The sequence below is a fragment of the Anguilla anguilla genome, chromosome 7 (assembly GCF_013347855.1).
Source record: "Anguilla anguilla isolate fAngAng1 chromosome 7, fAngAng1.pri, whole genome shotgun sequence".
Lineage (NCBI taxonomy): Eukaryota > Metazoa > Chordata > Actinopteri > Anguilliformes > Anguillidae > Anguilla > Anguilla anguilla.
The window spans coordinates 30,108,741-30,127,090 of NC_049207.1; the positions used below are offsets into that span (position 1 = coordinate 30,108,741).

The 18,350-nt window shown below is 39.6% G+C and overlaps 1 protein-coding gene across 1 annotated transcript in view; it reads right to left on the reverse strand.

The window, feature by feature from the left end:
* The window catches only part of eea1 (early endosome antigen 1), a 273,538-nt gene that overhangs the window by 163,607 nt on the left and 91,581 nt on the right, over positions 1 to 18,350 (reverse strand). Inside the window, exons 7-8 of the mRNA XM_035426231.1 lie at positions 15,218 to 15,322; positions 5,626 to 5,747 (exon numbers count right to left, since the gene is read on the reverse strand). Coding sequence (XP_035282122.1) covers positions 5,626 to 5,747; positions 15,218 to 15,322 — 227 coding nt within the window. The remainder of the gene's footprint in view (positions 1 to 5,625; positions 5,748 to 15,217; positions 15,323 to 18,350) is intronic.

The following is an 18,350-nucleotide window of genomic DNA, read 5'->3' on the forward strand; positions in this document are numbered from 1 at the left end:
ATGCTACTTGCAGTAATGCGTACGTACATGTTAGTACATATCCTAGCTGGACTTCACGAAACCTGTTCTTCTGACCCACACCGAAGATAATTTGCTTTGGACTTACAGTGCAATGGCTTAAAATGCGGGGGGGGGGGGGGATATGCATAGCACATGTAAATACTTACCCCTGCTTTTTATTTTCTTGCTTATTTCTCAGACGGATTGTTCAAAACAATAAATGAACACAAAATTTTAAAGAGACATCTTTACATACAAAACCAATGGTAAGATTGTATATTTATTCCATATTTAGCAGCAGGTACTGATAGTAGAATTACATGTTATAATTCCCCAGGTGGACACTATTGTTCAATGTGCCATGCTTGGGGGGTATAGCTGCAGAAGAGACTGCAGGTAGGGGGTGCTTGTTAAACAGATGACTATGCGACAATGGTGGCACTTTAGCATCATTGTAGAGTATCTAATCTACTAATAAACCTAAAACACAGTTTGTTGTTTCCACTCATAGTTTGGTGGCAGGAACAATTCAGTCTCATTCAACAATATCTTCCTAAGTTTTTTCTTAAATTTGTTCTTGAGAAAGGTACAAAGAAAAGTCAACGTCAGATTCATGACATGTTCTTAAACCGCAGAATTGTTCACAACAGTGTTCTTATAATGATGAATCCCATTGTCCTCGCAAACTGAAAGCGCGTGCCAGTTGTTCCTAATTAGCACAGGTAAACGCCCCGCCAATCCCCATAAAAGTGAAACTAGGCGATCTGAGCGTATAGTTTCTATGTAAATTAGGTCTAAAGGATTCAGCCTTGTTGTTTGCTACCTAAACTTCATAGCACAATCATTGCCGTTATCATGATTGTAGCATGAAGTGTCTATTTTCAAAATCGATTTAAACCATTCACAAATGACCTGGGACTTCGAAGTTATAAGGCGGGATGTATCAAGTCTCTAGTGAAAATATTGCCCTGCCTATCAGTCAGAATTCTGAGAGAACTAACTGCCATATATGAGCGCGTAAAATCAACCAAAAAAATATAGTTTGCCAAGTTGCACCGTGGGTCTGGACGGTTTCGTGCTTGTTTAACCACACCCTGCAGGTCTAAGAGCAGAGGTCAGCACAGTAAAATAAACTGTTATTGTAGAGAGCAGTGCCTGCTCACATACGTGTGAGTGTATAGTCAGGTCCATAAGTATTTGGACAGTGACACAATTTTCATTATCTTGGCTCTGTACGCCACCACAATGGATTTGAAATGAAACAATTAAGATATATTAAAGCTGAAAGTGTACACTTAAGTCACAAGGGATTTGTCAAAAATATTGTATGAACAATGTAGGAATTACAACCATTTTTATACATAGCCCCCCCCCAGTTTTAGGGGCTCAAAAGTAATTGGACAAACTAACATAATCATAAATTAAATTGTCATTTTTAATACTTGGTTGCAAATCCTTTGCAGTCAATGACTGCCTTAAGTCTTGAACCCATACTCATCACCAGACGCTAGGTTTCTTCCCTGGTGATGCTCTGCCAGGCCTCCACTGCAGCTGTCTTCAGTTCCTACTTGTTCTTGGGGCGTTTTGCCTTCAGCACGTGAAATGCATGCTCAATTGGATTCAGGTCAGGTGATTGACTTGGCCATTGCAGAACATTCCACTTCTTTGCCTTAAAAAAGTCTTGGGTTGCTTTCGCAGTATGCTTTGGGTCATTGTCCATCTGCACTGTGAAGCGCCGTCCAATGTGTTTTTAAGCATTTGGCTGAATCAAAGCAGATAATATAGCCTTATACACTTCAGAATTCATCCTGTTGCTTTTGTCAGCAGTCGCATCATCAATAAATACAAGGAAACCAGTTCCAGTGGCAACCATACATGTCCACGCCATAACACTACCTCTACCATGCTTCACAGAAGAGGTGGTATGCTTTGGATAATGAGCAGTTCCTTCCCTTCTCCATACTCTTCTCTTCCCATCATTCTGGAACAAGTTGACCTTTGTCTCATCTGTCCATAGGATGTTGTTCCAGAACTGTACAGGCTTTTTTAGATGTTTTTTGGCAAACTCTAATCTGGTCTTCCTGTTTTGAGGCTTACCAGTGGTTTACATCTTGTGGTAAACCCTCTGTATTTACTCTGGTGAAGTCTTCTCTTGATTGTTGACTTTGACACAGATACACCTACCTCCTGGAGGGTTTCTTGATCTGGCCAACTGTTGTGAAGGGAAAGTATTTACCAGGGAAAGTATTCTTCTGTCATCACCGGAAGACCACAGTTGTTTTCCGTGGTCTTCCGGGCCTTTTGGTATTCCTGAGCTCACCAGTGCGTTCTTTCTTTTTAAGAATGTACCAAATAGTTGATTTGGCCACACCTAATGCTTTTGCTATCTCTCTGATGGGTTTTTTTTTTTTTTTCTTTCAGCCTAATGATGGCTTGCTTCACCGACAGTGACAGCTCTTTGGACTTCGTATTGAGAGTTAACAGCAACAGATTCCAAATGCAAATGCTACGCTTGAAATCAATTCTAGACCTTTTATCTGCTTACTTGTAAATGAAATAATAAGGGAATAACACACACCTGGCCATGGAACAGCTGAGCAACCAATTGTCCAATTACCTTTGGTCCCTTAAAAAAGGGGGGGGACCATATATAAAAAGTGCTGTAATTCCTACACCGTTTACCCGATTTGGATGTAAATACCTTCAAATTAAAGCTGAAGGTCTGCACTTTGAGCTCATATTCATTATTTAATTTCAACTCCAATATGCTGTGGTAGACAGCTAAAATAACAATAACTTTGTCAATGTCCAAATATTTATGGACCTGACTGTATGTGTCTGAGTGTGAGAGCAAAAGACAACTGTTGGAGCAAGACATGAGTTCCCTCACTTCACATTTCCCTTGACATTCCCTTGAATTTTCTTTGTAAGCTTTGATGACTAATAAAATGGGTGCTAGAAGGCTCTGCCTCATTTCATACAGCCACTTAAATTATAGGGCATATGCAGACAGACAGCTGAGTACAATAAGTAAATCAGAGTGCACAGAAAGGTAAAACCAAGTGGTCTTATTGTTTCCAAGTGACTTTAGTGTGTGTGATAAGTAACCATTATGAACACCCTTTGTGCATCCAAAAGGTTAAATAAAGAATATTTCTTTTGTGGGGTTTCAGAGGGTATCCCCCTCAATAGAATTAGCTTCAGTAAGTTTAATATAGCTGGAAAAAAAAGATATGCACAATATTCTAATTTGGAGAGGTTTGGCACTATTTGGAGACATTTAGGCCCAACTTTGAGAAAATACACGTCAGATTTTACAGCTTTGTTAAATCCACTCCAGGCTTCTATCCTGGTGTTATATCCATCCTGGGGTACAATTGGGGAAAGAAATCTGGTTTTGTACAGTATCAGAAATACACGTAATCACTACAGAATAAAGAAAATACTATTTTTTTTGGATTTCTTTGTAGTTTTTCAGAATAAATATGTCTTGTATGTATACAAAATATATGGGGGCGACATAGCTCAGGAGGTAAGAGCGGTTGTCTGGCAGTCGGAGGGTCGCTGGTTCGATCCCCCGCCCTGAGCGTGTCAAAGTGTCCCTGAGCAACACACCTACCCCTAATTGCTCCCAACGAGCTGATTGGTACCTTGCATGGCAGCCTTTCACCGTTGGTGTGTGTGTGAGTGTGTGTGTGAATGGGTGAATGAGAGGCATCAATTGTAAAGCGCTTTGGATAAAAGCACTATATAAATGCAGTCCATTTACCATCCATTTATACTGAGTGAGACTCCTGTAGGATCAGGGGATTTTGTACATGTACAGATCATTCTGGCTTGATCAACAATTGTTTTATCCAGTAGAGGACAGGATAAGCATTCCAACAACGTAATGTCTAATTAGATGTTTGGAACAGAGATCTAAGTCCGAGCATAACAGTAATTGGTTGCATTATCACAGTATCACACATTCAGCCACAGTGTTAGCAGGAAAAATACACACTCGGTCGGGTGTAATTGTGGTTTCCCTTCTATTTTTGGAAAATATTATTAATCTTGAGAACCACTTTGAATGGCTAAGGCATATCCTCATCTAGCTGATATGGATTTGGGGAGTGAGTCAGAAGAAGAGAGCAAGGGAGGCTACTCTGAGCCCAACAGCATTGATCAACATAATTATTGCTAGCTAGCTACAACACAAACACTGTTTCACATCTGGAGTTTCACTGTTTTTCTGTCCTTCAAAATTATTTGACTCACCTATTGTCATTAGTCATGTAAGATTAATATCACCACCCATTGCACACCACCACTTGTGCACGTTTCAACAATGGGGAGACAGGGACTCAGCGAGTCAGCCATCCCGTCCCTTAGAGATACACTCGGTTCTTGGCCGGGCCCAGCAAAAAGTAACTAGAACGAAGATAGCCAACCACCAACTTCTTTAAACTATGTCCTTCCATTTGCACCAATACTTCATGGCATGGAAATGGGCAGCTGCTGACTTGAAACTGAATGTCCTGTAAGTTGTTGTGCATCTTGAGATCAGTGTTAGCTGCATAATCTTCTCCTCCTGTGGACAGCTTCTCAGTGTGGTTATAATTTGATAGAGACCATTCCATTTTGCTGACAACAGTTGCTGTGCTTTTAAGACAAAATAATTGAAACGCATATCTGAAATTGTAAGAGCCATTACACCTAATTATTTTAATTATTTCCAGCCAGAAAGTGCAGATGACTTCAAATTTACCAGACTTGGATCATTTTTATGGACAAAACCAGCAATTTCCAGCTAATGCTAACTCTGGTATTACAGTCTTTTTTTGTACTTTTATGTCTCAAACGTCTTTTAAGTCTTTTGTGATTTCTGTCCTGTGGTGTAAATATTATTTATAAGATGTGCAAAATAAATTAAATCCATCTGTATGCCATGTACTGTACCAGTAGGATATTGTTTTACTCTTTCATTAAGTTGTTTGTGCTTCTATTTTTCACTTCATCCATAATGTCGTAGCATTATTATATTGTTTTGCACTCACAATCACTGCCCAATTGGTTAAGTGATTTCTGAATGCATATGGAGCGGTCAACAAGATATTCATGTTGACAGCAAAGATATTCACAAGCTTGACCGCTTCACTGGGCAATATATATAGATACTAAATTCAAATGGCATTTGGATATCTCTATAATGTAACATAACATAATGACGAGAACAGGCCATTCAGACCAACAATGCCATTGCCTTTTTCCTGACTAACCTGTACCTTTTTCCTGTTGATCTGATATCAACAGATTCCGGCTCTGCATTGCAAACTCAAATTTTAATTGTGTAATTATCCAACTGAATGGGCAAGAATCAGTTGGGCTCCAGATTTTCCCCTGTTCTTCATCTACCCATCAGTAGATATAGCACTGATGTTTTAAGTCAGACCCTGTTAGCAGTGCACTTCCTGATTTAGCTGCATTCCCACCACAAGTCACGATTCATTATGTACTCAACCATTGCTCCCCCCATGCCCACCTCCTGAAGGTATTCTTTTCAAATTTGAACACCAAATTAACATGTACATAAAGACTCTGAAGATGGACAGCCATGTATCGTGGAGGGGAGGGTGTCATTACCAGCTCTGCCTCGAAGCACTCCTTCTCGTGTTTCTCCTTCTGCAGGTCCTGGGTCAGGGTGGAGATCTGCTGCTCTGCAATCTCCCGCAGACTCTTCTCCTCATCGTAACATGATTTAATATCTGCAGACACGCCAAGATAGTCATTAGAAATACAGCCATATCACCAACAAAGATGCTGTGTCACAAGCCCACCATTACGCTGACTATAGATTTGAAAACCATGTTTACAGGTAGTATATGAGAAACCTGTGACAATCTTACACCTGTTGCAGATGGTCTACAATGATAAAAAATCTCTCTTGAAATCTGATTTCTAGTCACTACATAGTCACTCTATTTTTTTCCCACAAAATTGTGCAGCATTTCCTTAAAACAACATATTTATTTTAATTTCTTGATAAATGCCAGTTGCTCTTCATTATTTGTGCCTGAATTTAAAACATGTAACCGATGTCAGAAAAAAAGCCTATTGCACAAGTATTATTACTATTATTTGAACATACAACGATGCCACTACTCTGGAGTAGTGCTGTAGTAGTGTAATCAACACTTGTATTTGTGTATTTTCCCACCAAAATAAATAAATAAGTTTTTGTTGCATGCTTAACCCCTTTGCTAAGATTCCAAATTTGGGAAATTCTGGCCCATTTAGGTGGTGTTCTATTTCAGGCTTTATAATTCCAGATGTGAGCAGCTTAAATGAAGCAGGAGAGTTGCACTAACTTTGATTAGCTTATATTCATAATATAGGTAGTAATAAAGTGCCACAAATGCAATTAACCTGATGAAAATGGTTTTCCTTTAGTTTGAAATGAAATATTGAGAGATACACTGTATATAAAACAGGTAAAACTATACTATGTCCTGCTCATAAACTCTTTGCCCACAAGTGTTAAAAATCTCAAAGTGATATGCACAACTACTAAAGATCTATGAATAAAAAGTAAAGAGTGCACCTTAGTGTCTCCAAATCTATCCAAAATGTCTTGGGCATTGCTGTAGCATAATCATATAATTCAGTACAAATCAACGGTTTTGACTCATGAAACTCACTTTTGTATCATTTTCAAGTGAGAATTGCTATCTTTTCATCAGTATGGGAGTCCAAGATTCCTAGGGGTCCAAAAATCTCTCCAAAAATGAATAAAATGCTTTTTGCGCATTAAAAAGCATATAAATTTTCCCCTTATGATGATTTAAGATGAAGCACTGATATCCGATATGCCGGTGTGCCTAGATTGCTCAACTCATTAATTGCTCGTGCAACCAAATTAGAAGTCTCAAAGGGAGGGATGTGGAAGAATATGCTGTTTAATCATTGTTTTACATTATATATCCTAACATATACGTGATTAGAAATGTATTATTATAACAGTTTTCATGTATAATGCCTAACTCCCATATTCTTGCCTTCACGTGAGAAGAGAACATGCTCTTTAACAAAGTGTATAAATATCAAGCATGAGATAATGACATGTGCTTATAAATACTCTATGCAATTCTGTAAAGATTCAGGACGGTTCCATGAACAGATGTGCCCCCCTCTCCCACTTTCTCTTTCTCATGCTGAGAATTAATTGTGCACCGGTGTCTTATCTTAGGCATGCTAGCAGACTGAAATGTCAAGGTTACTGGGAAAGAAAGTATCTTTGTATGAATTATGAGTATCTTTGTATGAAGAGGTAATGTCTGGGAGATGCTTTTGCAGGAGAAGTGTACGTGTGGCATGCAACCAAGTACAGACCCTAAAAGATAAGATTCCCTATAAAAAATGTGTATTTTCTTTGTTATGTTCAGTTCATTGCAGTATGCCGGGGATCCGCTGTTGGTCCGCACATACTGTCTTTGTAAGCCAATGACTCTCACCTGCGTGTGCTGTTGTGGACTCTGGCGAGTCTTTAAATAGAAGGCAGAGCCAGGCACACGGGGTTGCGGGGGTCATATTCTTCTGTTTGCGACCTATGTGCAGCAGACTTTCGGCCATACGGCCCTCGCCAATTGTTCTGGCCACACTGCTTGCGTGGTGTGACCAATTTGGAGTGCCGTGGACCGAACTGGTGTCGCCTCTTCCAGTGCTGGCTGGCACTCAAGCTCAGACCCCGAAGAGGGGTCTTGTCGACAGCAGCAGGGAAGTTTTAATCTGTTTAATTGTGTTCTTTTGTCCCGGGTTTTTACTTGTGTTTGTTTGTGCTCTTAATAAGTGGCAGTGCGGGAGGGAAACAGTATGGGGCAGTCAGTGGTTGGGAAGAGAGTACCTACCGATTATTTCCGACAGTAGGGTGGTACTATAACAAGATGGTAGTGTGCATTCTCACCTAATATTCTCACTTTGCTACGTGTGATTATGATTGCCCTTCTTACAAGCTTAACAGTTTCACTTGGCTGTTTGTAGTGGCTATAGTGGCCACGTCCACGTGTGTAATGTTTTCAACTGTGTGTAGTGACTAAGATTACCATTCTTAAGTTTAACAGTGCACTTGGCTGTGCGTAGCGACTGTAAATTGCTCTGTCCCGTAGCCTGTCCATGTCGCCCGGTGGGGTTTTCCCCCCGTTTTGCCCTTGACCAGCAATAAATAAAGTCTGTTATATTTTTCCATATTCCTTGTGGTGTGTTCTCAACTTCCTATATATCCAGACCTTACCGGTAAAAAGGTGGTGGCAGCCTACAAATTATTTCTGGTCCCTTCTAGTAGGGTTTATTACAATATATAAAATGCACAGCACCAAAATGCTTCCCATATTTTCTAATGCACAAGTGCACAAGTGTTTGAAATACAATTTAAGAACTTGTGCGCAAAGGTAGTTTTTCATGTAGACTACTACTAGATGTGAAAGCGTTTGGTATGTTTAAAAATCGAAGTGTTTTTAATGGGGTGTTGAAGACACGACAGAGGTACTAATAGTTTGTATGTCAGTTGAGAATATGGTTTGCTAAAGTGCAGTTTGCAAGTAACTTTAGCTAGTAACCAATTTTAAAAAGTTGGTACAGTAGAAACGCCACAGTGGTCAGCTGTTGTGACGTTTTAAGAAAATCAATAAATCTGCCGTCATGAAATGCATATGGCTCCCCGTTAGTGACTTTTGCTAAATACCTGCATTTAACATTGTGATATAATTAGGATGTCAATATTACATAAGCAAATAAAGTTAAAAACACCAACTTAGTGAAATGTCCATGAACGGCTTTGCAATAAGTGTGAGGGAGGGGGGAGTGTCGGAGCACCACACACAACTGTACAGGGACTCAAAAAGCTTATCACCGAGGTGATAAGCCACAGAGGCTAGAGGAAACGAGGAAGGGGAAAAATAAAACAGAATGACCGGAGTGAAAACCCAAACTCCCTGTCAAGCCTTAAAAAACGGCCAAACAAAAAACAACCCTGTAAAAACAAGGGCGAGAAACAGAGAAACAAAAACACTGAGCACAGCTCAGGAACGAAAAATAGTTGGGATATAAACCAGGGAAACCCAACGTAACTGAGTCGCAGCTCAGACACAAAACAAAAAGGAAAACTTGGGGGTTGAACACCGAGATACCCAAGAACCTAAGACGCAGCTTAGGTAAATGAAAAGGTAAAGCCCTTTGCCGGCACGAAGGTCTGCCGGCACGAAGCCCAGAAACACAGACCGAAATACAAACCTTCTAAGGGGGAAACACTTCTAGAGAAGCGAGAGAACAGGAGGTTTTTTAAACAGGCTCTGAACTACCTTACCGGCTCAATGAGAGCGTAAGTTGACACTGAAGCAAGGACTGAAGGTCAGACAGAGTCTTAACCCCCTGGGGTCTAAGGGTAAAATGAGGCACACTGGTGATTGTGCGATGCTCTGACATTTGTGTAAATTTCATCAACTTTATATACAGTGATTCCAAAGTGTTTCATATCTTTGTTTTCAGCACAGACTCAGCTACAATAATATGGCAGCAGTAAGTAGGTCATAATCATGTGTGGATTGTAAACTGCTCTAAAAACACACAAACTGTAAACAGTAGTTTTGAACATGCACAGGAATGTTGTAATAAAACACACTAAACAATTGTGACTAAGACTTTTGGTCACTGAAATGTGTTCTTCAGGGTCTTGGGTATCAAAAGATGACAAAATATTTTAGCAAATCCAATGAGAAATATAAAATAAATTGTTAAAAGTTAGTGTTGTGACTACTATTTTTCAACACCAGGTGAGAATGGGAGGGCAAATGGCCTTTCTGTAATGAATATGCATTGGGTAGGAATACCTGCCAGGTAAGTAGGCTATTCACACCTGGCCGCATGCCTCCCCACCACTAAGACAAAGACTCAGTGAGCCATTTAGAAGACAGAAACAAAGACATCTTTTGATTTTAGAACATTTATTGAAGTAAACTGCATGGAAGATGAGATGAGACTGGTGTACTCTTGCAACGCCTGCCTGGCCTCTTAGCTAGTGGTGAACTAGGCTGTGTTTCCTGATCAACATCTCTGCAAATATAATAAAAACAAAATTGTTAGGAAATGTGAAATCAAATCAAACTTTATTTATATAGCACATTTCCTTCAACAGGTGAAAATTAAATGTGCTTTACAAAAAAGGGACAAACCACTAACTAATGAAAACAAAATTTATGAAATGTGACATCATATACAAACAAAGAACCAAACAAACACAACCAGACGCAGAGAGGTAGCCTATAATTTTGAGAAGCAATGGTTAGAATCGTTCGTAGTGTGGGAATTTACAAGCGCGCATATTAGTGAATATTCCTACAAACACACAGAGAATGTAATACAGCACACATTTACAAATAATGCAAGCTATCAACGAAACAACATTAGCTAAACTAAATAAACACTGATATTCCAACTAAACTACACGCAACTCATCAATAACAATGCCTCAATCTGAAGTAGGCTAGGTCTGTTTAGCTAAGTGGTTATTTTATTGCTATTTCCCGAACTTACTTAGAGTATGCTAATATCGAATGTGCAAGGACATCAGTTTTAGAATCCTAGCCACGCCACTACACGCCAGGCATGAGCTATTTATTACGAATATGATCGAAAAACATACAGTCTACCTGATACTTCTAACACAACCAGACGCAGAGAGCCTAGCCTATAATTTTGAGATGCAATAGTTCAAATCGTTCGTAGTGTGGGAATTTACAAACGCGCATATTGCTGGATATTCCTACAAACACACAGATACGTTGCAATACAGTACACATATTTACCAATATGATCATAAGAAATATACTTACGCATGAAGTTGATCGTCAGCTGGATCGGTTCGCTGTTCGAAATGACACCGCTCTTTGTCAGTGTCGGCTTCCGGACGGACCATTTTCCAAAATTAAACGAAATGTTCACCTCAAAAGAAGTGAATTAGGCGACACTTTGACATTCTATCCCGCTTTCGCAGACTTGGCATTTCTCACATGGATCTCGCATCGCCCCTCCTTTAGTCTCCTTCTATGGAGAGTAATTATAATGTTGTTAACATGTGAATGCGATTTGGGCAGACTTCCTGCTGAGCGAAATTCACATAGTAATGAGTAAAGTTTAACAAAGCATACATGGTCTAATTGATCAAATTTAAAACTTTTAAAACAATTCATATTATTTGCCAATGGGCGCATTGGAAAGTCGCGATTCTAAGGTTTCTGTCAATGTTTTTGTTGCGTCTGTATGATAACAGCACGTGAAGTTAATCATCCAAATAGAAACGAAAGTTAATTTAATCTTGTCGAGCTCCGCCGGCGGAGCTCTCGACCCAGATGGGTTAAATAGCCTTGCCTTACGCAGGTGGCCAAATCACGGCATAGGGAGGAATAATTGGGAACAGGTGCATCCAATAAAGTAATAATCAGGCCGGTGGGCCAAAAACGGAACTGCACCCCAAACCCATGACAATAAGATGTTCTTTAACCCCTTAGCGCATATGCCAAATCTGGCCAATCCTTGCCCATTTAGGGGGTACCCTATTAAAGGCTTTATAACTCCAGATGTGAACACCACAGAGACTTAAAAAATGGCTTAAATGAAGCAAGACATTTGTACCATTTACAATACTAATTTAGAATAGTTTATATTCATAATTTTGGAAGAAATAAAGTGCCACAAATGCAACTGTCTATGCAAAAAATAAAAAAATTGCTCTTTTTTAATTTGCAATGCAATATTGAGATATTGTATATATACAGCAGGTTAAACTATACATGTCCTGAATCAAAAACTTCTTGACCACAAGTTCATAAAACCTAAGGGTGGATATGTAGAAATACTAAAGATCTATGAAGCAAAAACTAAGCAGTGTACCCAGCGTCTCCAAATCTACCCAAAATGTCAAAATTATGCATTGCTGAAATCACAACGTATTCACATATTTCACTACAAATCAAGTGTTTTGACTCAAGAAACTCACTGTTGCATCAATTTTCAAATGGGAATTACAAGCTTTCCATCAGTACAGTGGTCTAAAATAGCGAGGGTTCCAGTAACATATCCAAAATCTCTCCAAAAATAAATGAAATGCTTTTTGTCCATTATAAAGCATATAAACGAGACCCTTATGAAGGTTTAAGATGAAAACATTGATATCAGATTAAAAAATAATGCAAAAATATTGTCACACAATGCAGTACAGTACCTAAATGTGTAATAATTAACTCTTGTATGTATTTCTATACTCTGTACTCTCGTATGTATTCTTGTATGGAGATGGGACAACATGAAAACAATTTTCAACCGTCCACCACATTTTGGCAATGTTCCAACTCTCCTGTCATCACTGTAATGTCAACGCTTACATTACAGTGTGAAATATCCTCATTATAAAATGCCACTAACATATTTGAAGACACTCAATTTCATTTTTCAATTTAACATAAATATCCAAAATATTTTAATATTTATTATACTTACATAGGGATGATGAAATGTTATCTGTGTTCAGTAGATAGAGACAGAGACAGTAAATCAATTAGTTCTATCCGCTTCGGTCTTACTCCAGAAAACAATGTCAGCTAGGTCTATCAGCAAACATATGGCTTAGCTATGCCCAGACGTCCTCAATAATAATAGTATTTTCCAAGAAATCGTTCACAACGTTTCGTCTTTTACTGCTACCACAGAGTGAATGCGTAAGTGAATGTGATGATAAGAAAACTTTCGGTTACGCTGACCTATAAAACGCTATTCCAAAAACAAAATTAGACATGTTATACATCATTAGAAAGCTTATACTCTCATCTACTGAACAAATGAACTGCCAATCAAGCCAGACAGTACTAAAAAGGGCGACAACGGAGTAAACAACACGTGTGGTATTACGCACAGCTATTTTGGAAGGTAAGGCGTCACAAATGTGTGTATATTTCACAAACGGATTGTCCAAGACAATATATGACCACTCCGTCTCAAAAGGGACAACTCTACGCGTACAACCATATATTCAATATTTAGACCCAAATACTGACTGTAGAATGACATGGTATCATTTTTGAAAACTTGTCTCATTTACTTCGTTATTCAGTGAGCAGCGTTTTCACTGCTGTATTGACGTATCTTAGGGCTATTGTCGGGTTTATCGTTTTGCTATGACGGAATATGATTTTTGAGTGGTGAAAGAATATTTTTATGAATGTCCAGATAGACAATATTGTCCATTATGTCATGGGTGGGGGGTGTAGTTGCAGATGAGACCGCAGGGAGGGGGTGCTTGTTAAATGAAATGTTACATATATTAATGAAACTAAAACAAAGCGTTTCTGTTTTTAACTTATACTTTGGTTGCAGTAGCACTGAATGTCTGAGTTCAGTAATCTCGGCATGCCAGCATTCCGACCACTAGGGGCTTTGCACTAAGAGGTTAATGCCGTCATTTGCTCATGCTTTTAAAGAAGGTAGCCCAGTAAGCACAAGCCCAAATATAAATGGAATGAAGATGTCTAAAGGAGTGGAAATGCAGGATGACATGTTTTGACATTAGGGACTAGTTTAACTCAATTCAACTGTAATTCAAGCCAGGTTTTAGTTTCATATGGCCTAGCCAGCAAGAAAACCTTCACAATGAACCAAATGCTAGCCTGGGATCAAAGGCTGGCCTGGGATCGCCTGGGGATCCACCGGGATGAGTTAGTCGGAGTTGCTGGGGAGAGGGACGTCTGGGCTGCTCTGCTTGCCCCTTTGCCACCGCAACCCTGACCTGGATTAAACGGTTTAGAGAATGGATGGATGGATGGATGGATGAATGTATTGTTGTTATTGGCTGGTGTAGTTAAAGTCTAATGAGGAGACATACTGTTTGTGGGCTTGAAACATTGTGATGATATAATCAGGCAGGCAAAAAAAGAAGAAGGAGAAAATGCAAAATCCCCTAAGTTTGGGGCTTTATTGAGCGGACAAGTGAAGTTGTTTGTGAATTTGGTCATTGTGGTTATTTCTGTAGGAAACCCTGAAAATTGCCAAACTCTCGGTGCTGCATAGGTATGGAGCATGCCGCTCCGCCATGGCGTAACTTGGCAGGAAGGCATACCTGTCGTCTTTGGCCGCTTGAGGGCCTCCCGGCCTGATTACGACCTCATTAGATGCACCTGTTTCCATTTATTCCTCCCTATGCCGTGATTTCGGCCACCTGCGTCGTGCAAGGGTATTTAAGACACTGTTTGACTTTCAGTCCTTGCTTCAGTGTCAACTTACGTCCACATTGAGCTGGTAAGGTAATTCAGAGCCTGTTTAAAAGCCTTCTATTCTCTCCCCTTAGAAGGTTTGTATTTCGGTCTGTGTTTCTGGGCTTCGTGCCGGCAGACCGTTAGGGCTTTACCTTTTCTTTTTCCTAAGCTGCGCCTTAGGTTCTTGGGTCTCTCGGTTTTTGACCCCAAGTTTTCTTTTTTTGTTTTGTTTCGGGTCTGAGCTGTGACTAAGTGTTTTTGTTCTCTGTTTCTCGCCCTTGTTTTTACAGGGTTGTTTTCGGTCTGGCCATTTTTTAAGGCTTGACAGAGAGTTTGAGTTTTCACTCCGGTCATTCTGTTTTATTTTTCCCCTTCCTCGTTTCCTCTAGCCTCTGTGGCTTATCACCTCGGTGATAAGCTTTTTGAGTCCCTGTACAGTTGTGTGTGGTGCTCCGACACTCCCCCCTTCCTCACAATACCTGCCATCCCAATAGCTCAGTCAACTCTGATGCTGGTTTTATAGATAGGTGAACTGAACAAAAGTAGCTCATACAACACAAAATCTTTAGAATGTGTTATTACTTTCAATTACAGTTTATTATACACCTAGGCTAAAGATATTCAAATTCAGTTTTTCACAACTCTGCACGTCATGTTACCATACATTTCTTTTGGGAAGTCAATTAGGGCATGCACTTTGTTCACATCAGAGTTAATTTTAAAACAATCAATTAGAGGCAGATTTATTTAAGCTTTAATTCACTATCAGAATTCATAGTCACATAGCAGGGGTTCAAAACTTTAGCTGTTATAGACAAAATGTAGTAGTTGGCACCTCTGGTGCTGCATTTCCAGATTACTTCATCATTCCCTACTGATTTCAGATCAGTGATCCGAGTTATCTCATAAAGTGAAGGGTCAGTAATAGAGATTTTACTTGCCCGCTATCTCGGTGGCCAGCTGGGCTGCTTTCTGCTCAAATAGGTCCTTCATCTGCTTGATGTTAAATTTCTCCGTCTCTGCCTCATTCAGCTTCCTCTCCAGGTCTGAAACCATCAGCAGATATTTACCATGAATCATCACAATTATCTCCACATTCGCAATCATGTCAACAATCTTCATGAACACCCATACTATCACTACCATGGGTGTTAAGTAATAACATATACATCACCCTCATTTCAATTATTTCAGATCAATGTCACAAACACCCACAGAGGTCTATATTAACTAGAAACCAGGCTAACAATCTGGGCACACACATTTCTAACAATCCACAGGTGTTCTGAAACACCATCAGACGGACTATTTGGAATATTGGGTTTTTTACGCTTTTTTGCTTGTCCCAAAATTGGGATGTTGAGGGATGATATCAACCATCTTTTTACCATTTAAAGATGGTTGATGTCATCTCTCAGGGCCATGTAGGCCTCAGTACATTTCCTGTTAGGGTGTCTTTTCAAAAAAACAGTAACAAGAGAAACTTATCTCACAACCAGTTTCAAGGTAAAAACTTACTTTGCAAGTGAAAGATGACCTTTTTTGCTTGACACATGTAGAAAGGTCTAGCTTAAATCAAACAAGCCATTTGAAAAATGGGAAATTCTTGGTCCACATGCTATCGGTACCTTTTAATAATGTCAATACCTAGGCAACATGACATTTTAATGTCATCTTTATTTGGTTTATAGCAAGGTATGCTATAATTTCTTATGCTGAGTGGATATCACTTCACACTATTTAACATAAGATACACTGGTTCACATTTGATAAAGCAAATGTAATGGTTTTTCCTGTAAAGCTCTGTAGCTGATGTAAGAAAATAAATATTTGTTGCTTTACTATGGTGGACTAAATGTGCAAAAATGAAATAAATAATTAAATGAATAAATGTAGAATTATATAAATAAATATACAAATAAATATAAAAATAGGTAAATAATTAAATAAATACTTCATTTTATCTTTAAATAATAAAATAATTCACAGTTCATTATTTTTTCACAATAAAGTTATCATATTTTATTTTATAATAACATGTATTTCCAAACGCCCTTTTTCATTTCATAATGACATGATTTCCTGTCAATCAAAACCAGCGGGGCTGGACCAGCCCACTGATTGCGTAATCTTTTGCGAACGATTACTTGGTCATGTTCTGAGCAGCGGCTGAGTGAATAGGTGGAATCTGGGCTAGTAGTTAGTTTGTGCTTGTTTCAATGCTATAACATAATATTCAGACTGGAGGGGCAAGGTAATGCATCTACTAACTGTATGATGAAGATGTTTTCAGTACATGACAAGAAAACCATTTTCAGGGTTATTTTTGGGCAGTGGGATGTTCTGTTTTGCACTAAATGGGTGAAAACCATTTTAACTCGCTAACGTAAGCTGAATAAATAAAAAAGTTAAGGAAATGTTTGAGCGCTGGATCAAAACAACGGCAGTGTCATGTGCTAAGCAGCTAGCTGAAACTAGCTTTCTAGCTTCGGTTAGTGCGGAGACAGTCCTGCTGGCTGGAATTGTGAGTGGGGTGGTTATAGTGGCATTTGCTCCGCTGGCTTGCTAGCTAGGTGTGATAGTAAGCAATAGGTTATTCATTGGAGGTGTTCTTAACTAGAAAATGCCAGCTGAATAATGAATAAAAAGTTAAGGAAATGTTTGAACGCTGGATGAAAATAACTTCACTGTCATGTAGCTAGTTAAAACTAGCTTTCTAGCTTCTGTCAGCATTCGAAGAGACAGTAATAAGGGAGATAGTCTAGCACTGCTGGCCGGGAACTGTGAGTTGGGTGGCTAGTGGCATTAGTCCTGCTAGCTGGCTAGCTACCAAACAGTAGGGTTCTTAATCAACGATGTTCCTAGCTGGTGTTATCTAGTTAACGTGCTAATAATAGTTATGAAAAAACAATCAAGCAAATGGTTGAGTGTTGGATCTAAATAAAGGCACTTCCATTTGCTAGTCACTAGTTAAAACTATGTTCTGTTTATGTTCTGGGAGACAGCCATGAAGATAATTCACCAACCCTACTCGGCAAGTAGGGCATTTTCCCGGTGGGCCAACGCACCTTGGGGCCGATATAATTTAATTTATCATTTTTAATTTAAAAAATTAAATAATTTTTTGGCCAACGACCGGCCCATAAAGCAGGGACAACGGCCCATTGGTTCATTTTCTATACTGACACTGAGCTGGTCCAATCACATCTCTTACTATGCCACACCCCTCCCCCTCTGTCCTCTCTGTTTCTCGTGTCAGATGCCGTGGCTTAGAGCCAAAAATCTGTGGATGGGTGAGGGCGTCAAAATGGCTAAACAAAAGTGCAAGGGGGTGTGGAGAAGTTGCGGGCCAAAATAAAATAAAAAATCTAGAGGCGGATGCCACCAAATGTGCAAAAATAACAGACATGTTTGCTGTAGGGGCTGCAGTAGCTTCAACATCTACAGTACCCACCATTGTGCAGCAACAGGTGGAACTTGAGGGAGGACAGGGGGCTGGCCATGACCACTGCCAGGCAGAGGAGCAGGCAGAGGAGCAGGTGTGTGACAGCGAAGCCGGGGAGGGACAGAGTGAGCATTACAGGGCCGAGGGACAGAGTGAGCAGGAGCAAGAGGAGAGTGTAGTTGAAGCGGTAAGCATGGAGTAGCTTCATGATTAACAGGGACTCGCAGGGAGAGAGAAGGGAGGTAGTGTGTGTACCATGCCATGATGACGATGATGATGATTAATTCAATTAATGTTGATGATAATAAGATAACATAATCGTAATGCTATCATAAAGTGAGACCGTCACCTACTGCTGGTGGTCACTCAGTCAATGTCAAATAGTGCAGCATAAGTTTTTGTAGCTAGCATAGTTCCCTAATGCAGTCTCAACTTTGGCTGACTATTCTAACGTTAACTAGTTAACGTTATTTTGTCAGCATCATGTTGGCTAAGCCCACATTGCTGTGAGTGACCTAGGTCCATATCGTATCATTGTAATATTATTAAAATTATTAGGCTAAGGGTTCCCTTGATAAAGATGTGCGAAAAGGCTGTATAATATACAACACCTGTAGCTCTACTGTGCT